The 27,640-nt window shown below is 53.2% G+C and overlaps 2 protein-coding genes and 2 non-coding genes across 5 annotated transcripts in view; all 4 read left to right on the forward strand.

The window, feature by feature from the left end:
* SPG7 (SPG7 matrix AAA peptidase subunit, paraplegin) overlaps nucleotides 1-15,853 on the forward strand; it is a 34,290-nt gene extending 18,437 nt beyond the window's left edge. For both annotated transcript variants that reach the window (XM_020788243.3, XM_020788242.3), the window contains 14 exons: nucleotides 681-922; nucleotides 1,691-1,830; nucleotides 4,288-4,390; nucleotides 5,652-5,777; nucleotides 6,313-6,475; nucleotides 6,711-6,884; nucleotides 8,716-8,840; nucleotides 9,904-10,006; nucleotides 11,547-11,657; nucleotides 12,363-12,478; nucleotides 12,594-12,750; nucleotides 12,909-13,072; nucleotides 13,475-13,552; nucleotides 14,329-15,853. In XM_020788243.3, coding sequence (XP_020643902.3) covers nucleotides 681-922; nucleotides 1,691-1,830; nucleotides 4,288-4,390; nucleotides 5,652-5,777; nucleotides 6,313-6,475; nucleotides 6,711-6,884; nucleotides 8,716-8,840; nucleotides 9,904-10,006; nucleotides 11,547-11,657; nucleotides 12,363-12,478; nucleotides 12,594-12,750; nucleotides 12,909-13,072; nucleotides 13,475-13,552; nucleotides 14,329-14,538 — 2,012 coding nt within the window. In that variant the 3' untranslated portion in view covers nucleotides 14,539-15,853. The remainder of the gene's footprint in view (nucleotides 1-680; nucleotides 923-1,690; nucleotides 1,831-4,287; nucleotides 4,391-5,651; nucleotides 5,778-6,312; nucleotides 6,476-6,710; nucleotides 6,885-8,715; nucleotides 8,841-9,903; nucleotides 10,007-11,546; nucleotides 11,658-12,362; nucleotides 12,479-12,593; nucleotides 12,751-12,908; nucleotides 13,073-13,474; nucleotides 13,553-14,328) is intronic.
* A 1,447-nt stretch (nucleotides 15,854-17,300) lies between these two features.
* On the forward strand, nucleotides 17,301-23,232 carry RPL13 (ribosomal protein L13). Its single transcript, XM_020788244.3, has 6 exons — nucleotides 17,301-17,421; nucleotides 18,902-19,019; nucleotides 19,352-19,493; nucleotides 20,872-21,045; nucleotides 21,535-21,591; nucleotides 23,031-23,232. The coding sequence occupies exons 2-6, from the start codon at nucleotides 18,916-18,918 to the stop codon at nucleotides 23,187-23,189; spliced, it is 636 nt and encodes a 211-aa protein (XP_020643903.2). The 5' UTR covers nucleotides 17,301-17,421; nucleotides 18,902-18,915; the 3' UTR covers nucleotides 23,190-23,232.
* Nucleotides 19,161-19,241, forward strand: LOC140702234 (small nucleolar RNA MBII-202). The gene has a single exon (XR_012081327.1). It is a non-coding gene; the product is annotated as a small nucleolar RNA MBII-202 (small nucleolar RNA).
* On the forward strand, nucleotides 20,721-20,806 carry LOC140702235 (small nucleolar RNA MBII-202). Its single transcript, XR_012081328.2, has one exon. It is a non-coding gene; the product is annotated as a small nucleolar RNA MBII-202 (small nucleolar RNA).
* Nucleotides 23,233-27,640: the final 4,408 nt, after the last annotated feature.

Here is a 27,640-nt window from a genome sequence, read left to right on the forward strand (position 1 = left end):
AATAATAGAGCAGCAGTACTTGAATAAGAGTCTTTTCAGCATGTTTGAGAGAATATTTGCCAGGTTGTATTGTGAACTCTCTGTCTGTAGTCATGATGGTAAGGAAGCCCTCTTCTAACCCAGGCGAATAGGCCTCTTTCAGCTTCATGATTCGAAGGCAGTTGGGGTGGGGCGGTGGGGGGAGAGAGACGCACCTCCTCAGCTCTTCCTCTTGGGGAATATGAGTTGTGCCTTGTATGGAAGCCACTCGTCTGGCTCACTGACCGATTGTGGGGAACTGGAGCTGAACAGAGCAAATGTTTCCTGGTTGATAGGTCACAAATAGCCCCTTCTCCGGTGAATGTGCAGGCTGGCTCTCCAGGTCGGTAGTGCCTTAAACCTGCTCTACCGCCAAGTAGTTGGCCTGCTTTGGAACAGGCCTTTCCGCACGGCCTCACGGCGTGACCTTGCTCCTGGCCTCTCTTCATTTCGTCCCTGGAAAGGGGGGGGGTGACGCCATATTGTGCTGCAAACCAGATGCTGTCCTCGCCCAGCCCAGCTTAGCTTTCCTAGGGAGAAAAGGCAACAAAAAGCAGACGGTGCTGGGGGTGGGGGGTGGGGTCCATGGCTTGGGGCAGAATCCATCTGCTCTCCAGCTCGTGAAGCTAATCTTGATGTGCCCTTCTGTTTCCCCTCTCCAGAGGAAAAGAGACGCCGGGAGAAGGAAGACCAGATGTATGGGGAGCGCATAAGGATCCTCCTCATCATTGCTTTCATCATGGTCCTGCTGAACCAATTGAGTTACAGCAAGAACAACATCTCCTGGAATGAGTTTGTGAACGAGATGCTGGCGAAAGGGGAAGTCCACCAAGTTCAGGTGGTGCCAGAGGGCGATTTTGTGGAAATCTACTTGCATCCAGGGGCAGTTGTCTTTGGACGGCCTGTGAGTGTCTTCTTCTTCTTCTTCTCCCCCCCCCCCCCTTTCTTTTAAAGCAACTGCTCAAAGGGCAAGATAAAACAGTAACTTCCACAGACCAGTTTTGGTAAGTGAGGAAGAAGAGACGCTTTTGAGCTTTGAGAGGGTAGCCAAAGCTCTGCCGATGCTTACATTGAGCAGAAACTCTCTTGCTTTGGGGAACCCTTTTTGGAACTCCAGAGGTTGCAAGAGTTCAGAGTTAGTCTGTTGGGCAGTAAATCCAAAACATGGTTCTTGAAAAACAAGGTCTTCTTCCCAATTATTACCTTTTGCAAAGTAGTAATCAAGTCAAACTATTGAGGGTGGCTGAAATCCTGTTGGGCAGAATCCACCAGCGCAGCTGGATTAAGATCACCAGCCATGGCTCATGGCTGCTGATTAAAGGCTTTTGCAGTTTTAGGATGCATGCAACTTTGCCACATTGCGTGTGAGCCATGCACACCCCTAAATTGGAAAAAAGAAGTCTTTAATCAGCTGCCATCTGTTGATAACATTGTTCTGGTTACAGAGGTGGAACTGCAGGACAAGATTTCAGCTAATGAATTCATTTGGCTCAGCTTTAAGCTCCAAGATTTGAGCCACTCTCTGTTACAACTCATCCTGATGACCTTGGAGTTGCTGCTAAAAACACTCTCAGGACTCAGAATGTGGAGTCCTAGCCTTTCACAGAGACAACTATTTAGCATGGTTGTGGTGCAGACTTGCTTATTGTGTTATTCTGTGTGTCTCCTCCAGAGGTTTTCCCCAGTGTACAGATTACAGGTGGCCAATATTGACAAATTTGAAGAGAAGTTGCGGGCGGCTGAGGAAGAGCTGAACATTGACCCCAAGGACCGGATCCCTGTCTCCTATAAGCGCATTAGCTTATTTGGAAAGTAAGAGTAATCGAGGAGGTGGGCATTCTGCCAACATCTCCCAAAGGGTGTCCTTCTTTCCTCCCTCCCTCCCTCCCTCCCTCCCTCCCTCCCTGTGGCTCCCCTCAACCTCTGTGCTGAGCTCTGACTGTTCCTGGGTTTGGCCAGCCAGGAAACAGGCTTGCTTGCCCCACAACTGAATTGTGCTCCTCTATATTGCGGCAATCTGGTTTGCATGGAGGGAGCAAGTCAGTCAAGGCCAGCAGACAGAAGGATACTTACTGCCTCGGGAGTTGGAGGCTTCTTCCAAAACCAATTTCTAGTGACAAAATGCAGAGGTCTGTTCCCCAGCGGGCATTGCCGGGTGGCTAGGGGGGAACCTGATGACACCTATCCATGGGCAAGGTGCTCAATGGGCATAAGGCATTATGTCCTTACATCCTGGGTGGCCCCCAACATGGCATTCTCTGTATTTCGTATTTATTTATTTAAAATCTTTTTACTCTGCCTTCCTCCTTAAAAGGACCTAAGGCGGCTTACATCATTAAAAGGACAATATTTAAAGGCTAAAAACAATAAATATATAAATGCTGAAAAAAGAATTAAACAAATTTTATATTAAAATCTTTGGCTTATAGAGATAAACTCCCCACTTTTGCCCATTAAAGCAGCGGCTGACAGCCGTACCTAAGGCAGAGACGGTGACTCACAGCCCCATGCTGAGCAGAAACCGTTTTAATAACAGAACCCAAAATGTCACAGAGGAACACGTGTCCACTGTTGAATTTGCCGGCTTGGTTGGGCAAAGCCCCAAGATTTTTTGTCACAAGGGCTTCAAGGAAGGCGCAGGCTTTTTGTGCAGCTGTAAGGTCAGAGCGGGCCTCGAAGAGCAGCTAGGAGGCGCACAGACGCCTCCTCTGAAGGAGGCAGAAATGCCTGGCCTGGGGAAACGTGTTTGTGTTTTTCTTCTTAACCCTAATAAGAGCCCACTCTCTTCGTGGGTCTGTTTACGCTGCTGCAGGCAGTGTTGTTCTGCTCCCAAAGCGAGCAACTTTTGTCTGCCAAAAAAAGAAGAAGAAGAAGAAGTGACTTTACAGGGTCTCGCCATCTCTGGTGGATGAGGTCCCCCAGTAATAAGAACAGGAGGAGGTTTACAAACCTTTCTGCTCCAAGACTGTCCTGGCTTTCTGAAGAGGCTGGGAAGACTTCTGAGTGTGAAATACTGAGAAGTGGATGGTTCTGGGGAGCTTGGCCCAGGTAGGGTGATTTCTCAGAGAAACAAAAGGCTTGGCTGATTTCTAGCAGCCAAAAGAAGAGGCACCAGAGTCGCGGCAGTCCGCTGTCCTGTCCCTTCAACTAATTTGACCCTATCCATGCGCTGACAAATTTGGAACCACCCCTCCAAGAAGAATACAGAACCCGGGAGCCACAAACCCATTTTCACTGTTGCATGTGCTTTGACTGCCCTGTTGAATGGATTTGGATTGAGTAGATTTTGTTCTGCTATGGTTGCCTGTCGGGCACTCAGCAAGCCTGGGCTGTGGTGCTTGTCTTGAAAGCTGGCCTCAGAGCAGTATCGGGAGCCTTCAGCTGTTTTCCAGAATTGCAGGGACTGAGGGGTGGGTGGGAGTAAAATTCTAGTCCAACTCTGCTAGCTGCAAAAGCTACTGAATAGCTAAAGCCGCTGAGTCCTGAGCTTCCAGCCTGTCCGTGCCAGATTTTATATGAGTTGCAGTGAAGAAACTCTGTGGAGAGGGTGCAGCTCCGCCAGCCCCTTGAAAGGCCCTCTCCTGTTCTTTGCTGCGAGGTGTCCCATGCTCGGTCTTTTCACTTTGTTCCTTTTACATAAGAGGAATACCAAACCTCACATGTATCCTGAAGGATTACAAGTTCCCCTGTCAATCTCCGGGTCTTCCGCCTGCCGGGTCCGTCTTTTCCTGCCTTTGTCCAGTGAGCGCCTGCTGACGTTGCCCCGTGGGCTGTGCATAAGGTCAGGGAGGGCCTGGGGGGGCTTTGCTTTTAGAGGACACCATGCCTCAGGTTGGCTTGGCCAGGTTGTGCATGAGAAGCAGCAGCATCAGGACGCGTCCTTCGTTTGTGTCAGTAGGGTTTGCACAAGATCCCTTTTGGGATGAAGGCAAACAGCCCGCGAGCATTCTGCGGTGGGTTGCTTCCTTCAGCGTTTCAAGCGAGCACTGAAAAAGTCCCATGTGCTTTAAAAAAATTGGCTAAGAGTGGCCCAGCAACACACGCTGCTTTTAAATGGGCTCCCCCCAATGCTTGCCATCCTCCCAAACGCCTTCCCCTGCTCTCCCTGACTGACACATCCTCTTCCATTTTTCCACCTATTATGTGTTTTGATGATGTCCCTTGAGAGGACTGAGCAGGCGATGGTGCCCTCGGCAGGACCGGCTGCCTCCGCAGAGGCTCGGAAGGGTGGTGCCGAGACCTGACTCTGGCTTGTTGCTTTCTTCACAGCGCGCTCTTCAAGTTGGGACTGACGGCCTTGGGCCTTAGCTTCCTGTGGTACATGTCTCGCCTGTCTGGGATGGCAGCCAGGGGAGGAGGCTTCAGCGCCTTTGTAAGTAGCCTCTGGTTCCTCCGGGGCCCTTCCAGGGTGGGCCTGGCTTCCTTCCCCCACCCCCAGCAAAGTCGACAAGGGACGGGCGTTCAGCCATGCCTGAGGTTGGGCCCTCTCCATGCTCCCTCTTGTCTCCTTTCCCCTCCGGGCTGGGGCGGCTGAGCGCAGGGAATCTGCAGGGCAGCTCTTTCTGCTGTTTTCAGGACTCACTAATGACTTGCAGCTGGGAATGGCATTTCTTTTCCCCTTTGTCTGGCCAGCCAATCTCACCTGCGGCCGGCCGTGGACGCAAATCCTTTGCTTTGAGCAAAATAACTTTTCGGTCCTTAATGCTGCCTAAGCTTTTGGACTGTGCTGTGATCTGGCCTTCCTACCTCCTGTCACATGCCCCCCTCTCAGCATCAGCCCAGCCCCTGCTGGTCCGTCAGCTGAGGAAAGACAAGCGATCTGTGCTTGCCAGGAAAGAGGCAGTGGAGGCCTCACGTGATCGGCCGGAACATCTGGCTGAAGAGAAAAGCGTTCTCCAGGCAGGTCCCCCTGCCAGCCGCCTCCTTCTGCACTCTTGACCTCAGGGCTGTGGAAGCTCCCTAGGCTCACTCTTCTCCTTCTTGAGGTGGGGAGAGGGGGTGCTGCCCATTCACAGCCCCCCCCCCCGGCATTTTCATGCATCCACTTCCAGGCATGCGTCCTCAGTTGAGAGCCAACATGAGTAGGATAATGAGCCGTGAAGCGGAATCTGCTCAGCTAAAGGGTTGTCTTGCCTGTTGCTGAGGCTAGAAGGCAGTGCCTCTTCTGCTTTGGAGGTCCCTCTCTGACCTGCCCTAAATCCCTTCTGGAGGCAGCGAGAGCCAAGGAGTTGTGCGCGCTCGGTTGGAATGGGCCTGCCATTTCGATGGCCTGGTCACGAGACCAGTTAGCTAAGCTATAATTAGGCAAGACAGAGGTTCTAGAAAACTCTTATCACCCTCTAAATGTCTGCCTGGGGAGACTCTGGCAGGCGTCAGGCACTTCCCTCCAGCTTGCTACTGATTGTTCAAATGGAGCTCAAGGGGGCAACTGAGTCAAGAGAATCCTGACCCTTGCTCCCTTAAAGAGCGTGCCGTGTGTCAAGTCGGAGGGCATGGGGCGGACCCAGCGTCCGATCACTCTCCCTGCAGCCTCAGAAGAATCATGGCTCTGACATAGCTTGCTTGTTTGTTTGTTTTTCCTGCTTAAGCTGACCCCCATCTTCTCTCCCCACACTTTCGCCCACTTCTGACAGAACCAGCTGAAAATGGCTCGATTCACTATCGTGGACGGCAAGTCTGGGAAAGGGATCAGTTTTAAGGATGTAGCCGGAATGCACGAGGCCAAAATGGAAGTCAAAGAATTTGTGGATTATCTGAAGGTAAGAATAGCAAATGCCCTTTAAAAAACAGGGAGGGGAAGGGTAAGCTGGGCAACCCTTGAGTCCCAGCAATGGAATCCCCTTATTTTAGTAAGACTATAGAGGAATGCCAGGAGACGCCCTTATTCCAAGCCAGGCCATTGGTCTGCTTGACTTATTGCTATTACAGCTAATGGGGTCATTGGGGTCTCGGCAGGAATCTTTCCTAGCCCCACCCGGAGATCCTTGGAATTCCCCAGCGCTCAACGACTGACCGCCAGACCTGATTTTGCTTAGGCTCAGTCTGGTGAGAGTGGTGTGGCCTTGTTTGGGAACATAGCGGGATGTTTGGTGCAGGTGTTCAAGACCTCAGTGATGAGCGTTTATCCCAGAATGCTTAAGTAGAGCCTGTCTAAGAGAGCCCAAAGAGACTTTCTGTCCGGAAGAGGATCCGGTGAAAATGTCCCCTGGGAGAGACAATAAGCGATGCATCGTGAGTGTGCAGCTCTCTCTTTCGCCACCCCCCAAAAGCCAACCCCCTGTCTTGTGATTCTAGAGTCCAGAGCGATACTTGCAGCTTGGCGCCAAAGTGCCCAAAGGTGCCCTCTTGCTTGGACCGCCAGGCTGTGGCAAGACTCTGTTGGCAAAAGCGGTCGCGACGGAGGCACAGGTGCCCTTCCTGGCCATGGCTGGCTCGGAGTTCGTGGAGGTGATCGGAGGTAAGAGTGGGAGAAGAAGACCGGGTTCTCGGAGAGAGGGAAGAGGCAGCTTTTCCCCCTCCTCTGAGGTTTGCTGCCTGCATCTCCCTTTTCAGCTGTTCCTGGCAGGAAGGGACTGTACAGGAGGCCTGTGGCTCTTGACGGTCTGCATTCCTGTAGAGCAGAAGCTGGCTCTGGAGGCATGTGATGAAGTCCCTGCTTTGCGGCTGTTTCCTTCCCTGTTGCCTTTCTGCAGGTCTTGGGGCTGCTCGTGTGCGGAGCCTCTTCAAAGAAGCCCAGGCCCGGGCTCCTTGCATCGTTTATATTGACGAAATAGATGCCGTCGGAAAGAAGCGCGCCACCAACTTTGCCGGTTTCTCCAATACCGAGGAAGAGCAGACGCTGAATCAACTGCTGGCAGAAATGGACGGTCCGTGTTTCAGGCTTCCATGTCTCCTCCAGGGAACCCTTGACTCCCCTGCCCGTCAGGCTTCCGAATCTTTCCTCTGTGCTTCGTCCCATGTGTGCTTACAAGCGAGAGAGGAAGCTTCTCCCTTGGCAGGAGTCTGCCGGCCCCTGGCCTTCAGGCTGACTGTGCTGCCCCATAGAAAGTCCCACTGAGTTTGATACCATTGTTGTCTCAGAGGAGCAGAGTCTTGTGGTTCTTTGCTGACTGTTTTCCCTTCGGTGCTGCCGCCATAAATACGATGGGCTGCACTGCTCCTAGGCGCCTTCCCCAGCCTGTGTCCTTAAGGGAGGCTGCCTTGCTGGCGTAGTCCATAGGGTTGGACGCAGCCTTCAAAAGCCGGGCATGTCAAAGGCCCGCCTGCATGGGGAAGCCCAGGGACCAGAGGCTCCAGGCTTCGGCTGCCTCTGTTTCGCTCCTGGTTAGTTCCGGAGGAAGCCCTCAGAGGAAGGAGAGGCGGGATTCTGCCCAGAGTGCAGCCGGCCTGTCCCACCCTCCACAGGACTAGCCGCGGTGTCTGTTGTGTTGACCATGGCCTTGCTGGCATCACTGTAAGCAGGCGGAGGGGCTGAACCACTGTGTTATTCAGGAGGCCTCTGCTACAGCCTGTCCGTTTCCCATTCCCATGTCTCCAGCGGGCTCTTCCCAGCCTTGGAGCTGGAATGCTGTCGGTTGGCAGCAGGTGCTTCCCCCCCCCCCCAAAAGCCAAGGGGTTTGAATAACCCCCTGCAAGAGGCCCAGGGCTCTCCCTGCGGCCAGCGAGCCCCAAGGGGCAGTGTCTTCCTGCCCCACCTGCTGCCTTCCATTTGGATGAATACAGAGTAACCTGGCTGTCCGTCTCCCAAGCAAAATGCTGTGGAGCAGGCTGAGAGAGAGAGAGAGAGACGGGCGATTCCTGTTAGGCCCCTGTGCTGCTTCCTTTTGTGTGGCCCTTTGTGTCTCGGTGGTCAGGAGAGGCAGCTCCGCGGCTGCTGTCTTGCTGCTCTAGTCGCGTTTCTCCCCCCCCCCCCCCTGCCGCCAGCCCATCTGCCTGGGACATGCTGTGATGCTGCCTTTCCCATTGAAACCCAAAGGGCTGGGGGAGGGGAGCCGCAGAGGAGGTTGGCCAAGGGTCACCGGATTAGCAGGGCTCAACCTGCTGCAGTTTGCTCCCAGGGCTCGCTCCAGCCGTGTGCCCGCATGGAACGTAAGAAGGCGCGTGGTGTGTGTAGGAGGGCCGAACCTGCTGGTGGTTGGATCTATTCTGGGAGGGCTGCTTCCCCCACCCCACCCCCCAAGCAAAGCAGCTAACATTCAGCTTGTGCTAATCATCCCGTTGGAGCTGCTCAGCCCACATGACTAGGTCATAGCTCATCTCTTTGTTTCCTTGTTTCTCTGCCCCCCCTTCTTGAAGTGTAGAGCCAACGTGGGACTCAGCCGGGCTTCCTTCTCCTTGGAACGGCACCCCCAAAAGAAGCAGAAAGGAGGCTCAGGACATGGCGGGCTGCCTCTGGCCAGATGTCCAGAGGCTGAACCAACCCCTGGGCTGGACTTTGGGGTGCATTTCGGGGGGGGGGGGGGAAGCAATGGCCTTCTGTCCACCCCTCTGCTGCAGCTCTGCAGCCCAATAGGGTTCAGGAGGCCAAGCAGAGGGGAAGTCTTATGCCACCATTTTACCTCCAAGAGTTTGCTAGGCAGCTGCCATTCCTTTGGCCACCATGTGTGCAAGCAGGAGTGACTCCCTGGACCTGTGCCAAGTTCCTTTTTTTGTTTTTTTAATTAAGCCTTCTTGCTGTCCTGTGTTTCGGCTTTACAGGGATGGGGACCTCCGACCATGTCATTGTGCTGGCCTCTACCAACCGAGCAGACATTCTGGACAACGCTCTTATGAGGCCGGGCAGGCTCGACCGTCACATCTTTATTGATCTGCCTACTCTGCAGGTATGGCCTGGGTCCACCTCTGGTTCCCTTAGGCAGCGTAGTCAAGATGTCGCCGGGCGGCAAAGGCTTCGACACAGCGGGAAGAGGCTCCCGTTGTCCAGGTGTTTCCCACTCGTCTGTGGTGCCTGGGACACTCTCCTGCCAAAAGCAAGTTTCCATTGGGGGTTTGGCAGGACCTCAGTTTCAGGAAGGGTTCAGCAAACATGTCTTCAGATTGCACATGAGCACAAGTGGAGCAATTGCTGGACGGCAACCCCGTCCTTTTTTTGCTGCCGGCTACCCTGGGTCAGGGCTGATGGATGTTCCTAGGCCAGCAACATCAGCAAGGAGGACTGTGAGTTGCCCACTGCAGCTGTCAAGTCTGGCCTGGTTGGTTCTGGTGACCTATAGTTGAAAGAGCTCAAACTGCCGGCCTTCTGTGGTCTCTGTTGGGAGCTTTGAGGGACGGGAGGCCCCCGTGGTTTTGCCCCTCTCCCTTCCTCTGCAGTGCTTCAGAAATCCTGATGTCGGTTCAGGCAGGACGCAGGCCCTGGACGGAGGCGAGGCTCGTTCTTTCCAAAAGCACCAGCCTCTCCTTCTCTTTCCTCCTGGGGCTTCGCGGTCCTCCTGCTGCTCCAGGTTTTTGCTTTCAAATGCCTCAAATTTCTGATACAATCTGGCACCGGAAAAGGGAGCGATGCGGCTGCCGCTGAAGGAGGAAGCAGAAGGAAATCCTGGCAGCTGAACCCACAGCTTTAATCAGGACCGCCTGAACCAGCAGGATGAGTCACTGGCTGGCTCACTGCCAACCTCGGCTAGCTCCCACCACCACCACCACCACCCCCCCGTGCTCCTCTGCTCCTTCCCAATGACAGGGAGGTGGGGAGCCTCTGCAGAGGCTCATTTCCCCACCTGAGTGCAAGGATTATGGCAACAGACATGCAGTGTCTGTGGAGGAAACCAGAGCAGGCTCCTCCAGCAAAGGGGCTCCTTTCTGCCCACATGTGCTTTTAGAGAGCAAGGCGGCATGCACGCGCACACACACACACACACACACACTCTCCTCTTCCGGTCTTTTTTGCAGGAGAGGAGGGAGATCTTTGAGCAGCACCTGAAGGGCCTGAAGCTCTCCCAGGCCAGCAGTTTCTACTCCCAACGCTTGGCCGAGCTCACTCCAGGGTTCAGTGGTAAGTGAGAGCAGCGCCTTGCCTTGCCTTATTTTCTGCCACGGAGTGGGGGGGGAGGGTGACTTGCAGACTCCCCTGTCCACTTGGTCCTTCGCGGCTGGCCTGCCAGGTGGTTTCCATCCCAGGGCTGCTCGGTTCTACCAGTTGTGCCTGCTGAGAGAAAGGAGGGCCGAAGGTGCCCTCTCTTGCACTTCCCCTGCACGGAAAGGACACACAGACTAAGACCAGTGAGGCCCGTGTTGATCCACCGACCAGTCGGGCTTCCAGCCGTTTCTTGTTTCACCTCTCTGGGGGAAAAAACACAATTGTGCATGGCATGTGTGACCCAGATTTCTGTGGGGTGGAGGGTGTGGCGGCGGCAGCTGCTTCTGGTTGGTTGTGCTGGAAATGCAGTAGTTGGAAATCAGTGCAGTCACTAAAGGGAGATGGCTAGATTCCAAAAACATTGAACCTGACTGGTACAGTCACACACACACACAGAGAGAGAGAGAGAGAGAGAGTTGTTTGGTGTAGATGAAGAAAGGCGGGCCTCCTTTCCTGGGCCCCCTGGCCATTTTCAGGCTCTGCTCAGAACCCAGTTGTGGAGCCCTAGGCTCTGGATTTCCTGTTTGTGCAAGGACCGTGGAGCGCCGTACGTGCGCTTCCTTCCCCCTGGTGGTGTCCCTCCTCCTGTCTCCTCCTTGCTCGTTTCGGCAGCCCCGCCACACCACCCACGCGCTCAAATTTGGAACAGCTGTTCCTTCTCCTCCCTGGAGAGACTGGCCTGGTTGGGGTCAGAAGAGTCCGGTGGACCGTACCGGCCCCCAGCTTCCCTTCTCCTGGGCTGAGGCTGCGCTGGATTAACCCGTGCTTTCCCCGTGGAGCCGCTTCATGGGGCCGAACAGCCTGTCTTGGGGTCTGAATGCAGCCCAAACTACATTGTAGCCAGAGTGTGCTCTTCAGGGGATAACCCTCCACTGGAAGGGTTCCCCAGGCCAGACTGGTGGTTCTCGGCCATTTAACAGAAAATAAATCTGGGGGGGGGGGAGTGCTGCGCAGAGAGAGAGGGAGAGAGCAAGAGAGAGACTGGGTCCCTGCTTCCGCCCAGTTGTCAAAAGTCAATTTTCAACTGCTATAGAATACCAGGTGATCAGATGCCACCTGGCCACCACCAGAGAGGGCTTTTCTCTGGTTTCGCTAGGCAACTTGTTTGTCAAATGACCACTCGGCCCTCTTGTTGCTAGCCAGACTCTTCTTGCCAGAAGTGAAATCCAGGAGCACTCAGAGGGTCCCAGCCTAGGTTCTGTCGGTTGCTTCCCCCTGGCAGTTGATCCAGTTTGGCTCTCTTGCTGAGAGCCACCTGGAGATACAACCTACTCCACAGTTTCCCCATCACGTGTCGTGTGCCTTCCCACTAACAGTGCCCTGCGTGACATCCATACTACGCAGGGATCCTTCCTGGGAGTGGAGGTGCACCAGGGGGGCACATGGCTTCTTGATTTCCTCCTGTGCTTTGACTCGAAGGACAGCTAAGTGTACATGTCTGTCATTCTCTCCGTAGGAGCAGACATTGCCAACATCTGTAACGAGGCAGCCCTCCATGCTGCAAGGGAGGGTCGCAAATCAGTCCATACCTTTAATTTTGAGTATGCCGTGGAGAGGGTCATTGCTGGTAAGCCTCCTTTCAGAGCCGCATTGCGCGCTTGCATTGAACCAAGTCAAAGGGGCCTCGGTCTTGCTTCGTTACAGAGCAGTCACTTTAGATGGATCATGCACCTGGAAAAACAAAACTTGAAGGCATCGGGGGAAAGAGCAAGATCGAGCATGAGAATGAACAAACTCAGTAAAGGAAGCCACAGCCTTTAGTTTAGTTTGCCCAAAACAAAAAAGTCTTGGGAGGGAACAGATCTGCTTCTGTGGTGGATAAAAGAAGCATCATCCCCCGAGGCTGTTCGGCAGTCACACTTTTTAAATTCACCTTTGAGAATTTTAAATTCACCTTTGAGACAGGCACGGAAAACTGCCAAGAATTTTTGGAACTCTCCTTCATCTGCCCTGTCGCTCATATTTTGGTGCCCAGCTGGGGAAGATGAACTCATGTTGAGCGCTTGCTGTTTGTTCAGGTTTTTTAGTGGCCCCATAAAGGTACAACCCATCCCTGCCTCCTGCCCGTGGCTCTGTTTTCTTTTCTTTCGGGAGCAGTTGACTTTCGGGAGCCGCTGCTGGTGCTCATGGGCCATGGGGTCATGCAGGGGTCAGGGCAGAGCCACTGCCAAGGTGCTTGCCTTTTGCAGCGGCCACGATTCAAAGGGTGGCAGCTCGTAGGACATGCACAGTGGGAAATGCAAGGTGTTTATTCTTTCTCCCACCCTTTCAGGAACGGCCAAAAAGAGCAAGACCCTGTCCCAGGAGGAGCGGAGGGTGGTGGCGTTTCACGAGTCGGGCCACGCGTTGGTGGGGTGGCTGTTGGAGCACACTGAAGCGGTCATGAAGGTAGAGCAGCGCCCTCGGCCCTGCGCTTGGATCAGCCAGCCTGGGAATGGGGGCGAGGGGGGAAGGAGTCCTCGGTTCTCTGCAGTAAGTGGCGCTTCTCATTCGGTGCCCCCAGGTTTCGATTGCGCCTCGCACCAATGCTGCCTTGGGCTTCGCCCAGATCCTGCCCAAGGAGCAGTACCTTTTCACCAAGGATCAACTCTTTGAGCGGATGTGCATGGCTTTGGGAGGGAGAGTCTCAGAAGCCATCACTTTCAACAAAGTCACAACAGGTGAGCCCGACAGAAAAGGGAGCTGCTTCCCCTTCATGGCCTCCCTTCTGGCCCTTTCGTTTGCTGTCACCCCCATGAGGTGTGGGTATTGTACACACGTCACTTTCCCCCTGCTTTTGTCTTCTTCTTCCCCCCCCCCTTTTCCTTTCTGGTTTCAGGGGCACAGGATGACTTGAGGAAGGTCACCAAGATAGCCTATTCGATGGTGAAGCAATACGGGATGATTCCCAGTGTCGGCAACCTGTCCTTCCCAGATGGAGACAGTGCCCCAGAGATCGGGCGCCGTCCCTTCAGCCATGGACTCCAACAGATGATGGACCATGTAAGTTCTGGGGAGAAGCTACAGAGGAAAACCACAGTCTTGACGGCTGCTCAAGATCTGCTGTGGCTGCCCAGGGAGGAAGACAGCAGCGGGTACCGGGAGAAGGATCTCACCCCAGACCTGGGAGAACGCGGGCAATGTGGGCACCTCCCGTCCAAGGAGAGGTTGCTGTTGTTGGCTTGTCTTACTCTTCATGGGTGAGGTGAAGATGAACTGGGGCAAGCGGGTCTCGCGGCGGGATCGGGAGGTGTGGAACAAAAGGCGGCAAGACCCCACGCATTTGTTTTGCTGCGATGCCTCTTCCTCGTTTTCCTCAGACTCTTTGTCTTCATCAGCCTCTCTTTGTTGCTGTCCATTTTTATTTTGTGTGTGGTGGCCTTTGGCCTTTTGTTTCCTTTCCAGGAAGCAAAGATGCTGGTGGCCCAGGCCTACCGACGCACAGAGGCGCTGCTCCTGGAGCATCGAGACAAACTGAAGACGGTAAGTCTTGGTTTTGCGCAGGAGGGTTCAAGGGGGAGCCAGAAGAGTCCGGGCTCAGATCTCTGTGCCGTCGTTCAGGCTCAGTTGCAGCGTGGGAGGAAGTGGCTCCCCTTCCGCTCAGCCAGCCTTTTATGCTCCCTGTTATGCAAAGAAAGCTGCTCCAGGTTCCTTGAAGACGGCACAATTCAAGAAACATAGGATGTCTACTCTTTAGGGAGCTAATGAAGGGAACAAGCCACGTCATGGCTGGAGCACTTCCTTCCTCTATGATGTTACCGGGCTCCGTTTAGGCCCCTTCCTCCTCCTTCCATAACCCTGAGGTGGGCTTTGGCGTGTTTCCTGGCCAAGAGAGACCAGGAGAGGAAAGGAGGAGGCCCCGGGAGTTGTAGACAAGGCAAGCCATTTGCTCCAGGGGTCGGGGCGGGAACCCTGATGTGACCGTGCCCAGGGTCTGTCTTCGGACTCTCCCTTTCTATGAGGGTGGAGACGTGCAGGGGTGACGTATAGGTGCGCACGCACAGACACCACTGTGTAAAATGCGCTTGATGTGCGATGCAGTTGATTCACCAAAAGCTGTGCACCTGCAGCTGCCTTTTCCTTGATGCACTTGGTCTTGTAGGGATGTGGCCTCTGCTTCCGCCTCCGGGAGCCTGAGCGGTCGGTGCACCTCCTGTCCCATGATGCTTGGCAGACTGAGGGGGGGCGGGGTCTGTGTGCGTGTGCACGGGCCTAGCAACCTCCCCTCATCTTCTGCTGCCTCTCCTACCCTTGCCTAGCTGGCTCATGCCCTCCTGGAGAAAGAAGTCATCAACTACGACGACATTGAGGCCCTGATTGGGCCACCTCCGCACGGGCCCAAGAAAATGATCATCCCTCTGAGCTGGATCGAAGCCGAGCGCGACAGGCAGAATGTGGAGGAGGAGGAGCCGCCCCAACCACCCCGGGGTCCAGAGGAAGAAGAGGAAGCCAACCTGAGGCCCATTTGAAGCCTGGCGACAGGGCGGAAGCCAAGAAGGGAAGGGAGGGGTTCGTTCTCTGATGAACAGACGGTGTTGCGGAAAAGCTCTGCTGCTCTGCTCAGGTCCCGCCACCTGGACCTGGCTTCAAAAAAAGGGGCAAGAAAGGCTTTTCTTGTGTGTGTGTGTGTGTGTGTGTGCACGCACAAAGGCCGTCACGCATCTGGGTCTGTGGCCATCGTCCCCAAATACACCTTTCCCCTCTCTCTTTTTAAGGCGGCTGTGGAAGAGGGGGCTAGTCTGTCATACGTTTTGGAGCTTCAGAGTTCCTGGGAGTTGGGTCAGTCGGGGCTCGGATGGTAAAGCCCAGGGACAGGCTGTATGGGTGGGGCTCACGTCACAGATGGGGGGGGGGAGGAGGGAGGAAAGCCCATGAGCCTTTTGGAGAATCTGGAAGACTTGCCACAAACCTGCATCTTGTGGTCAGGAGGAGGAGGAGGAGGGGAATGGGTGGCCTGTCCCCTGCCAGGCAACTACCATGGTGTTCTCTCTCTCTCTCTCTCTCTCTCTCTCTGTATGTGTCTGTTAGAGAGAGGGAGAGTTAAAGGAGAGAGGAGACAGTTTTGCCTTATTATCTCCCTTATTCTGTTTCACCACCCCCACCTTCCTGTGGATTATTTCCAGGAGGATTATGGTCTGTATCCCCAAACAACCCTGGTCCAGATTTTCCTCCTGCCAACAATTAATTTCTCAGGCAGCCCCTTCAGACAGTGCACATGCACAAACACACCCTTGTGCTTGGTTGGAGGCTCATTCCTTTGCCGGCGCCCCCCCCCCTTTCATTAACTTCAGCATTGCAGGTGTTGTTCATTTTGCTGGGAGCGGGAGGGTCCCAGCAATGGATTTCCAAGGGGTGAGTATCTCTCCCTCCCCCCCCCCCCCCCCAAAATAAGCAGCTCTCTCCCTTCTGTCCTTTGGCAGGTTTTTGGTTGGCGGTTCTTCTGCGCCACCTAGTGGTGCGTTAAGTGGTGACGGTGATGGCTATGTGGGGCCTGCTGCTGCTGATCCAGTCCCTGAACCATGGTGGCTGCAATGGTTGTGGGATGCCCAGTCCCCACCCACTAGGCACTCTTAAAATCATTCTGATTCAGCACATGGGAAGGGGGGGGCAATAGATGCTTTGGCCTCTGTAGCAAGAGCACCTTGAAAGCAATTTAGGAGTGGAGATGTTGATGAATTGTTCTAGGTCATGGTCTTCTCTGGGTGCTTGATTTGCTTAGAGGGGAGATGCCCCCCCCTCTTTCTTTGGGATCCTGTCTGTAAAGAAAATAAAGTTTGAAAACTGCTCCTGCCTCCTCAGGTTCTGTCGTAGCCCAGGGAGCCTGCCTGCCCTTTTCCACCTTTTTCTTTTGAGGCTCCAGGGCAGCCGCTCCCGGCCACCGTGTTCCCCTCTGACGTCTCTCTCCCGGGGGCTTCCCACCTGTCCTTCTGCCTCTGTAGCAAGTACCCTAGTCTTGAACGTGTTTGTGACAGGCTGAGCATCCAGCACAGTATGCGGTAGCTGCTGTTCCCAGGTCTTTTAACAAGGAACTTGCGGGTTGTCCACCTGATACAAATACAAAGGTGTTTGTTGCAAAAGTCTGACTGCGACCTCGGCGTCTACCTTTCCGGGCCTGTTTCCTCCCTGGCCAACCGTGGCCCATGATCACGGCCCGGGGAGAAGAACTCTTGACCGTAATGGGTGCCCTTTACAGACAGTTATTCCTGCAGTTGCCTCCTTCTCTTTTCCAATGTCCAGAAGAGCCGTGGGTAGGAAGGCCCTGGCCTGAGAGAGCAAAAGGGACCCGGACTTGCTTTGTCTCCTCCTTCCGGGAGAGGAGGGGCGGGTAACGGGTTAGAAGTGAGGGGTGGTGGTGGTGCCTTAAATTTCATCTGGCCATTGTTGGCCGCAAGAGCCAAGGAGCTCAAGAAGGCTTTTGCAGAAACCTGTGTGGATTCGAAGTGTCACTGGGGGGGGGGGGGAATGTCTCAGGACCAGCCCTGGGCAGTTTGTCCTGCCAACATAAAGCAGGAGGCCTCTCCGACTTAGCTCGTGAAAGGAAATTTCAGAGGCCTTCAGTGACTCCCAAATGGGCCACTCAGTGGGTCCCTGTCTGCCTTTAGCTCGCCTTCCACCTTGACCCATGAAAGCCAAGCGGTCCCCAGAAGCTTTGCCCCCTCCAGGTGGGCCAACCAGCTGACCAGTTATGGGACCTGAAAGCAGCTGCTCTCCATCCGGGGTGCCTCCCTGACAGGCAGTCAGTGGTAGGCTTCCCCGAAGGTATGTGCTGGAGGAAAGCAAGGCATCTGTGCCATCATCCCACCGCGAACCATCGGGTGTGGCTGCAAAGCCCACAAGCAAGAGGCAGGAGCTAAGGAGTCCAGGGGTGTTGCTTCTCAGCCGCTACTGGCAAAGTTCCTTTCGTTGCTCTGCAAATCTCTGAAGCCTCTCTAGCCTGGGTTAGCTTGTAAAAGTGAGCTGAAGTCCACAAAGGCCGATGCCCGATGAAACACCTGATTCGCCCGAAGACGGCACAGAGCTGCTATTCTGGCTGCCTTAGTCTGGCCTCGGGAGCAGATGAAGCGAAGGAGAACGTCCGCGCTGGCTCACCAGCTTCGCTTTCCGACAGGCAGCTTGCCTTTGACGGCCCAAGGGGGCTTTCGGAGCGCGGTCTCTTTAAGTAGGGCTCCATCTTTGCTCATGGCAAGCGCCGCGTGTTGCTCACGGCAGCTGACGCCGGCGCGGCGGCCTCTGTTCTCTGATTGGTCGAGGGCGGACCGCGGCGGTTTCCCCATCCGGGCCACTAAAGCCCTTCCCGGCGTCCTTGGCGGCTCCTCTTTCTTTTTCCGGCCGGCCATTTTCCCTGGCGGGAGGTGAGTCTTGGCGCTGGCGGAGTCTCGGGCGGGCTATCCGCCGCCATCCTTCCCCTCCGGGACGGCAGGCGAGGCCGGAGAGGGGCAGGCGGGGCCCGAGGCCCCTGCGGAGGAGACCGGGGGCCTGGAGGTGGGCGGCGGCGGCGGGAGGCTCTTCGCCCTCGCGGGCCTCCCTGGGTGGCTGGAGCCGGGCAGGCGAAGGGAGGATTTCGTGGGCTTTTTGGGGGGGGGGGGCTCGTTCACCCCCCGCAGGGCTTGCAGCAGCGGAGGGGGGGGGCGGTTGTGAGGAGCTAGGTGTGTTGGACTACAGGATCCGCGTTGGCCGGGGATTCTGGGAACTGTAGTCCTAAGCCTTCAAACTTTGGAGCCTCACTGAGTTGGGGGGGTCCGAAGAGCCTCCTCGCTGCTTTTGCCGCAGGAGGCGAAGGCCGTTCCTCGCCCCCCCCCCGGCCCTGGTCTGGCCCTGGGGGGGGGTTGTCGGCCCTCTTCGGGGGGGGGGAAGGAGAGGGGTGCCAGCCTTGGCCTGCCTCTTCTCTCATGGCTGATTTTGGGAGGGGGGGGTGCAGGCTCAGAGAGTAGCCAGAGGAGGCCCTGCTTGGCCTGGCTGTGTGTGTTGTGTGTGTGTGTGTGTCTATGTGTGGGAGAGAGGGGGTTGTTCTCTGTAGCCCCTGAGCCGGTACAGAGTGCATTTCTTGTCTGCGGGGGCTGCTTTCTGGCTCTACATCGCCCTTCTTTGTGGCGTTGTGGGAAGGAAGCCTGGGGGTCGGCCCCAAAAAGTCAGAAAAGCTCCCTGGAAAAAGGGAGCACCAGAGAGAGCAACGAGGAGGAGGAGGAGGAGGAAGCAGCTTGGGAGGGAAGGGGCCGCTGATGAAGTCAAGATGCCTGGAAAGGCTTAAGGGGAGAGACCCCATGCAGAAAGCCCCGGACAGAAAGGGGGGGGGTCAACAAAGGACTAGGAAGGGCCTGAGATGCGAGAAGGTTGTGGTCAGTTAGCATATTTGGCCAAAATGAACCGAAAGTTTTTACCCCAGGGATGATACTTGATCCATGCTCAGAGCGTGCAAGTCCCAGGTCACTTGCCAAGGAGCCTCAAGTCTTTTCTAGCTGTGCATTTGGAAGGTGTAGCGGATGCAGGCGCTTAGGAAGGATTGTCTCCCAGATGATGGGCGTTATTCAGAATCTCATCTTTGTGAAAAGACTAGGATATATCTTACGGGTTCTCTGGCTGTGGGGTAATATGGTAAATCCAAAAGTCCAGGGTTAGGGTTTTGGCAAAGCTATGTCAGCCCAGTGGGGAAATTATTGGAGGAAATTACAACAGCTCTTTGTTTTTTGGACACAGAAGGCCCAGGACAGCATCTGGGATACCATTTTGTGTCTCTTCAGAGAATTCTTTGCTTTTGCAAATGTGAATAAGAGATTTTGAGTGCCAGGAAGCATTGTTGATGCCTTAACCCATTCAGGCTTTTTGGTTTTCTAGGGACCTAAGTCACCATGGCGCCCAGTCGAAATGGCATGATCCTGAAGCCCCACTTCCACAAGGATTGGCAGAGGCGGGTGGCCACATGGTTCAACCAGCCTGCCAGGAAGATCCGCAGGTGAGGCGTTCTGTGCTCTGTGCCTGAGATTTTCAGCAAGCGACAGGTGGTGTGTAGCTAATGCACATGGCTAGCAAGCCACAACTGTTGCGATTCAGGGCTTCTCCACTAGGCTTGCTACACATCAGTGCTTCAGCCAGATGATGAAAATTCTCCGGAATCGCTGTACCTCTTTGATGATCCCTTGAACCCATGTACTCTGATGGCTGTCTTTTAGTCCTCATCCCAAGCTTTGTCTCCAAGGGAGTCGAAGAATGGCTGGCTTTGGGGGCTGGATAGTTTGGGTGGTTGTTGTCTTCTCACGCCCCTTCTCTGCTGTTTTCTTCTTTTAGGAGGAAGGCCCGTCAGGCTAAAGCTCGCCGTATCGCTCCCCGTCCGGTATCTGGACCAATCAGACCCATAGTCAGATGCCCCACTGTAAGATACCACACAAAAGTCCGTGCTGGAAGAGGATTCAGCTTGGAGGAGCTGAAAGTAAGTTTTAAAGAAGCAGGTATCTTAAGAACTGTGGTGGCCACAGAATGGGCTGTTTTGCTTGGGGGGGGCATTCATGGTGCTAAAGTCTTCAGAAATTTAGTAGGTTGGTTTGCAGGGGTCTCTTATTTAAGTATTCAAATGGTTCCATCAGGGCAGATTCATGATGGTCTCGTGTCTTACTTTAGTGCAATATTGAGCAAAATTTGACCCTGATAGTATATACAGACCCCAAGGCTCCAGTTCATCCACACGTATTTCTCTGTTGGAAAAAAACAAAGGGTCAAGTACCTCTTGTACTTGTGGGGTGGTGATTCACCTTTTAAAGAGGTCACACCAACACAATTTAACGCCCCAGAACATTCTTTTCAGAGCTGGGACTTGGGCCACCAGCTCCTTTCATATTTATTTTTGATGGGGTTTTGTAATTTTGGGGTGGGATCTGTTCAGTCCTGGAAAATGAGGGCCCAGGGCCTCCATCCAAGCTGCCCACCTATGTTTTAGGGAATGTACGAAAGGAAATGGTTTAAGCCTTTCTGTTGGTGGTGGCCTTATCGCAAACAGCAGCTTTGCTCTGAGAGGAAATGGTGCCTCCCAAAATGCCCTTCCATGATGATTGTCCCTTTGAAAGGTAATAATTATCCTTCTAGGTTACAGTGGTACCTTGCTTAACGATTGCCTCGCTTAACGAGGAAATTGCTTGACGATTCAGTTTTTGCGATCCCAAAAGGGATTGCAAAACGATGGTTTAAATGGGAAAATCCACTTCACGATCGGTTCCCTGCCTCAGGAACCGATTTTCGCATTACAACAATCTAAAAACAGCTGGTTGTCAGGTTTCAAAATGGCCACTGGGTGTACGAAATGGCTCCCCGTTGATTTTAGGTGCCATTTTTTGCTATACAGGCACCCAAAAATGGCCGCCCCATGGTGGATCTTCGCTGGACGGTGAGTTTTCAGCAGATTGGAACGCATTGAACAAGTTTCAATGCATTTCAATGGGCTTTTTTATTTCGCTTTACGATGCTTTCGCTTACAACGATTTCACTGGAACGAATTGACATTGTCAAGCGAGACACCACTGTATCTCTCTCCTGACATTGCTGTTTAGGTGCTGAAAACATTACTTAGTAGTCCATAGGGTCTTGGAATTCTGCCAGAGCCAACCTCTCCTCAGCCCTTCACACAAGCTGCTTGTTGAGATTTTTTTTGGTCTTTGCGGTCAGGTGATGACACCGTCTCTGGAATCTCTGCAATTCCCATGATGACGGAGTTTTGAACCCTTTTCCAGCTGATGACTGTTGTTCCTCTGCTGTGGTGACAGGGTGGTGTGACTTGCTTTTACTTGAACCTTGTGTTACTCACCCCCTTTCCGTAGATGGCTGGGATCCACAAGAAGTTTGCCCGGACCATCGGTATTGCAGTGGATCCCAGGCGTCGTAACCGGTCCACGGAAGCTCTGCAGGCCAATGTGCAGCGGCTGAAGGAGTATCGCTCCAAGCTCATCCTATTCCCGCGGAGACCGTCAGCCCCCAAGAAAGGGGACAGCACTGTAAGTTGTAGGCGAGAGCAGCAGGGAGGGAAGGCTCGGTTTCTGAGCAGGCAGGAAGGCTCTGCCAATAAAGCACAGTACATTCCGCATCAAGCGTGGTTGCGTTCAGCCATAGCTTTGTGTGCTTTTCTCACATTCTTTTTTCTTGGGTTGCCACAACTTCCCACGTACTTGCATCTGAATCATCTCATTTTGGTGTTAACAACCATGTTTCTGGCTGCCTTGGCGAGAAGAGGGCCCCAAAGGCACAGCGATACTTAAAACACGGGCTGGCGTTGGGAGGGTGGGAACTTTGGGGCTCTGGGTCTTAACTCAGCCTTGCAGCTTGTCTCGTTCCTTTGGAGAAATCCCAAAAACATACGCCAGCAGCTCCGCGATGTAATTCGGCAACTCTTCCTGCCTTTTCCTTGCTGTCTGGAGTTGGGAAGGAATAAGCAATTCACTGTGAAATGCTGCTGTAAATTTTTCTTTCTTTCTTTCTTTCCCCAGGCAGAAGAGCTCAAGATGGCCACTCAGCTCTCCGGTCCAGTTATGCCCATCAAGAATGTAAGTGAGAGCTCTCTAGGAACATTTGCTCAGGTTTAGATCCAGCTAGCTCAAGCTGTTTGATGCTTTGCATCTTTTGAGAGAAAGCGGATTGCTTGTTTTTGATGGCATTGTTCCTTGAATTTGCGCTTCAATAGCCAATGTTGTTTTTTAATTTGAGGCCCAATGGGATGCGTCCTTGTGGTGTGTTTGACTTCTTGCCGCTGGCTTTGGAGCATTGCAGAACCCAGGCGGACGGTCCAGACTAAAAACCTGTTGGCCATTGTGTAGCAAGGCGTACTCCAGCCCTGAATATCTGAGGCAGGGAGGGGGGGTGTTGACCTGGAATCCATCCGGCAGCCCTTTTCCAGCAGTGTTGGAATGTTAACCTGTGCATACGTACAGTCAGCGGGCCTTGTGGAAAGGGCCCTCCTGTAGCAAAGCCAGAAGAGGTCCGTTCTCTCGTGGAACTATCTCAGGAACGCACTTTGGCCTGACTTCACACCACAGAGGTTCAGCAGTTTCTGTTTCTGGATTTAGGGATTCCATGTTTTGTCCCTTACATTGAAATATTGGATTATCTCCTTCCTTGGATCAGCACAAGGTTTCTGAATAGCCGGGGGCGGGGGGGCGATAAGGGAAGGAACACCAGTCATGAGCTCATACCATCAGCTCTGGAAGAGACGCATAATTCACTTGGGAGGACTTGGTTCTGGGGATTTGGTGCTGTCTCTTTTAATACTTTAAAATGGAAAAACGCACGAAGTATCTAGGGAGGAAGGTGGCCTATGATGTACATGTAAAAGGGAGCTGCTTTGGGGAAGCAGCCTGTTGAACGGCAAGCATAAAGGGGATGAAGCCTGCTGGTTCTCCACCTTTAGCTCTCAGATGTTGGATTGTGGCTCCCAGAATTCATCCCTGTGAACTCTCCTGGCTGAGAGTAAGGCGAGTCTGCTATCGGTTATCTTACAAAATGGGTCCCCTGAGAGCCTTCCTTTAGCCTGCCTGCAGTTCACTTCCCCAAAACAGTGGGCTAGGAATGGTCTGTCCCTCCACCAGGAGTCTTCAGTGGAAATGGGGCCGTATAGGGCGGCGGGGGCTTTTCTGGAAGCTGCAAGTGGCTACAAGGCTAGACGTGGCCCAGAGGAATGTGATTCATCCTTTGTAGGCCAGAAAGTTTTTCTGCCTTGGCTAGGGCACCCTGAAAATTGCTCACAGCTGTGACAAAAATCCCTTCTGGGCAAGGAGAGCAGCTCTGCTTGGAATCTCGTCTGTTTCTTGCCCTTCTCAAAGTAGACTCTTTCCGGAAAGTGTGACCCGTCGGAGCAGGACAGGCAGATCTGAACCGGCATCAGCCAGCTGGGCGGTGTTTTTGGTGCCAGCAAATCGGACGTAGACAGGGAGCGATCAGGAAGGGCCGCTCTTCTGTGTGAGTAACTGTTGGGTTCTTGCCTCCCCAGGTCTACAAAAAAGAGAAGGCCCGGGTCATCACGGAGGAAGAGAAGAACTTCAAGGCCTTCGCCAGCCTGCGCATGGCCCGGGCGAACGCTCGGCTCTTCGGCATCCGGGCTAAACGAGCCAAGGAAGCTGCAGAGCAGGATGTGGAGAAAAAGAAATAAACTGTTGCCTCAGAGCTTGTCAATAAATGAGGATAGATTTGGAGCCGTGTGGGTGCCGTCTTGCGTCAGAACAGAAAGGGAGGGAGGTGGAGCAGGAGCTGGGGATTCTGCCGCAGAAGCACGGCCCTTTCACAATCTCCCCTCTTGTTCCTACAGACAGACAGACAGACAAACACACATCTGCTTCCGGTGGCTGGGCCAGACCAGGCTGCTCACATTGCTGTGGGTGGGCCAGAAAGGGTAGCAAGCAAGTGGAAGTTTCTCGTTGGTTTCCTCTGCATTTTCTAGGGGCTCCCTTTCGCTGGGTGCAGAGCTTGGTTGACTGGTCCCAGAAATTAAGGCAACAGAAGAAACGTGTAAAATACTTTCTTAGTTCGTAGAAGTGCGGACTAAGCATGAAAGCGAACTCTTCCTTTTGGTCGACAGAGCATAATCCACCACATTGCTCAATCCTCTCTTTTCTCTTGGGAAACCCCTATGGCCAGTCTTAACTCTGCCTTGAATAGACACAGGACAGCTCAGCTTTTGGGGGTTCTATCTGGAGCAGCCGCATCGGGCCAGTCATCTTACAACTTCCCTTTATTTTTATTTTCATTGCACAAAAGTAAGAGTTTTGAAACAAAGTTTGAGGGCAGGAAGTGACTACACCCTGGAAGGTCACGGCAGCAGTATGTAGCTCTCCATGCGATCCCCGCCTGAAGATCCACTAATTTTCTCCTGGTGGCATTTCTAACAACAATAGGCTTCTGACTGATGAGTTGAGTTCCTTTTCATCTTGCCTCTTCAGTCCAGAAAGTCACCAAGGAATGTGAAGGGAACTTTTGTCCAATTTTGGGTTTTTTTAAATTACATTTTGTCTGTTTTTTAATTATATTCTGGTTTTTACTGCTGAAGGAGCTGTCTTTGCTGCAGCACGTTGGTCAGGTGAGCAGATGTGCTTAATCCGTAACATAGAAGCAGGGCTTGGTTGGTGACTTGAGTCTTTTGGGGGAAAGAAAGGAGCATAGGAACACCCTTCTGGTGTGCCCATGCTGCATGGGTAATTATGCCTATAGTGGGTTTTGCTTAATAGGAAGAAAAATGAACATGAAATGAGGGAGTCACACATTTTTCAATGTGTTCCTTTATTGCTCTCTTGCCTAGTTGGGCTTCTAAAGAAACCTAAAATAGGCAGATAAAAAATGTAATGGAATATTGTATTGGTGTGCATGCATGCTTCCCCAGAGATGTTCGGGGCACATCCAGTTCATTCAAGAGAACACTGAATCGGGCTGTGCTCAGGTTGCCCCGATAGGGTCCCGGACTGAAGTGAAGAGGGTATTTTGTTCATTCACCAGAAAGATTCTGTACAGAAGGTAGGCCTGCAAAATCTAGGCCCACTTAAAGTGTGAACCTAGATTACTATTGAATAGCTCAGCCGTTTAGGTCTCTGGCTGCAGGGCCAGAGGTTGGGAGTTCGATTCCGCCACGGGGCCTCCTTGATGAGGGGCTGGACTCCCATGATCCAGAGGGTCCCTTCCAGCTCTGCCGTTCTCAGATTGTTCTTACCTGACTTCAGTAATGGAGAGGGGCCTGGGGTGAGACAAAGCAGTCGAAACTGATGTGGAAGGTGAAGAAGTCTTAAAGCCTCTTCCAAGTTTCAGTCTGCCCCTGAAAACCCACAGTGGGGTTTGTTTCTAAAAGGAATGTTCAATACTGAAAGGGGTCCATCTAGGGAGCTTGCTGCAGGCCCATGTCATTTCCACATGGTGGCAGTAAGCCCTCAGTCTGGGCAGTGGCAGGACTTAAATATGTCACAAGGAATAGCTGGAAACAGCCTTTTGGTTCCAGAATGTTTTTCTTTATTAACCTACGCCCTACCTGGAAATGTGTAGGGTACTGCTCTCTGTGTAGCATCCTGAATCAGAGCACCTGGTTCCAGTTGGGGGGGGGGGCATGGTTCAGCCCTTGGGCTCTCTGCTGTGCTTCCTGCAAGAAGATCCAGCCTGCATAGATAGTCCTGTGCAAGCTGCAAAAAAAATTGCCCCAGGGTGCCCCCCAAAAAAGGAGCTGGTGAGCAACCTCTGAATATACCTAGAAAAATCTGAAAAGGGTCACCCTCACTTGGAACAGACCTAACAGGCTGTTTTGTGTTGTTCAAATGACTTTCTGTTCTTTGGCACGTGCCAGCTGTCTTCCACGCAAGCCACTCCGCAGTTTTTTCAGCTGCAATTTCTACTTGGGTTGTCATTCTTGAATGTGGTGGCTTGTAGTTCAGGGTGTTGGTTTGGGGTAGGTGCTTTCTCTTGTCTCGTTAAAGAGGTGAGGTGGCAGTTCCCAAAACTTGCCTTCTATGCCAGGAAATGTTAATGGTCATGTGAAGCGGAGGGGAAGCGGCAAGTCTTCCCTTCTATCCTGGAAAATCTGCCAGTAATACCATTTAGGAATTTCAGTGTTGATAATGGTCTCCATACCATGAAAACTAATAAATAAAAAAAATCCAATCAAAGAGAATAAGTCAAGGCTTAATGTGCTGAAACCCCACAGAACCCACGAGGACAACCTTAGACAGACCCCCTTGTGCTCATTTCCCACACCAGCCTTCCCGTGGTGTTCTACTAAGTGAGAGTAAGAATTAGAAGGAGGGGGCTGATCACTTTATGGTTATTGGCCAATCTGAGCCTAGCAAAGATTATTTCCTGTCCTCAAGTCTTCTGTATGTCTCCTCTTTTAATTTGGTGGTTGAATTCCTTCCCTGATTTGCTTTTGGAGAATACTCAGGACTTCGGTGGACAGTTAGCGCCGGCCATCGTCATGAAGCCAATGACAAGAGACTCCGTGTTCCACAGTCTTTCCAGGAAGCAGCTCGTGCCTCAAACTGTTCTCATTAGAGACAGGAAATTCTGCCCCCTCGGTGCAATTAGCCAGCAGCACGCCTGTCCTTTTCCTGGGCTCTGGGCATCTTTGCCAGGCTGCCGGGCACCTGCTAGGCTTGGCAGCACAGATGGACCAGGGCTCCACTTGGCAACAGACGTGTCGCCCAGAACCCGAACCCCTTATGAGTCCAGGGAAGGATGTTGTTTTTAAACCTTTCCTTGGAGGGGGAGGTAACACCCTCCCTTCCAGCTCTACGGCTGTGCTCTTGAACTGGAGAGAGTATCCCATAATAGCAGATCCTACCAGGGATGGCTGGGGGACTGGAGGCCATAGCATGCTAAAGGTGTGGGTTTGAAATTTTTGAAAAGCGATTCCAACCAAATGTTAGGAAGAACATCCAGATAAAGCATAGCTGCTCAGACGTAGCAGCGGAGTGACCACGGAGATGGCTGGCTTCTCCTTCCCTGAGGTTCTAAAACAGAGGTTGCATGGCCTTCTGTCCTGGGTATTCTAGCTGTACGTTTCCTGCCTCCGCAGGGGCAGGTGGGTCAGACTAGATGACTGTTTAGGTCCCTTCCAGTTTTACAGTCCTAAAATTGCAGCCCAGCTTGGACTCTCTTCCCAACTCGTCCAAAGACCCAGCAACCCTGAGGACCGCTGTCCCGGTCCCTCTTTTAGCCTCCCCCCCCCCCCCCCGGTGTGCATGCTCTCTCGCTCTTCTCTTTCCCCCTTTGGCTTTCAGGCTCTGGTTAACACTCATTTAATTAGCAAACCGCCTGCCTTTTGACTGAGCTGCTTAATTAGAGTGACTCTCCACCGCAGCTCTGTGCACAGGCAGTCTGAGAGGCTACCCTGAGGTAGGGAAGGAGAAGGAGGCAACTTCTCTCTCCCCCCCCCCCCAAAAAAGGAATTAGGAATTAAAATCTGACCTCAGCTCACCTCAATCCGTGCCCGGAGCGTCTCTCTCTCACGGTTCCCTCACAAAGCAGATGTTCCTGGCTATCAGTCACTAAAGGGCTGGGTCAGTGCCGGAGGGGGCGGTCTCTGTCTCCACTCCAGGGCCCTCCAAAACAGGCTAAGAATGCTCTGGGGACAGTGGGTATCCTTGTGTTTTGCTTTCGAGCACAAATCGGTGGCCCTCCAGATATGCCATCGCTCCTGGAGAAAAAGGCACTGTTGGGGGGGAAGCATTCTGGGAATTCCAGTCCCCAAAACATCTGGATGGCTACAGTGGTGCACCCTAAACACCGGGGGTTTGGCCTGCACCAGCTGCAGTGACACTGTAATGGGAGCTCCTTGGGTACGGAGCAATGCTCAGGAACATCTTTCAGCTCAAAGGCTAGACTCAGCAGTTCAGCCTTTTGGGGTGGGGTGGAGGAAGCATCCAAAAGCTATGAAACCAGCATAAGATGGTGGCAGTGGGAAAGGAGCACATAGCCCTCACCTGAGGCTCCCTACTCCTTATACCAAGCAAGGGCTGTGCAGTGGACAAGGGAAAGTGCCCAAACTCATACTCTTAGGGCAAATCTCGGTTCTGCCCTGTAGCCTCCTTCCCTTATGACTCTTGCTCCGCTGTCATCACTCCCTGTCTGTGA

Source organism: Pogona vitticeps, chromosome 10 (assembly GCF_051106095.1).
Source record: "Pogona vitticeps strain Pit_001003342236 chromosome 10, PviZW2.1, whole genome shotgun sequence".
Classification (NCBI taxonomy): Eukaryota; Metazoa; Chordata; class Lepidosauria; order Squamata; family Agamidae; genus Pogona; species Pogona vitticeps.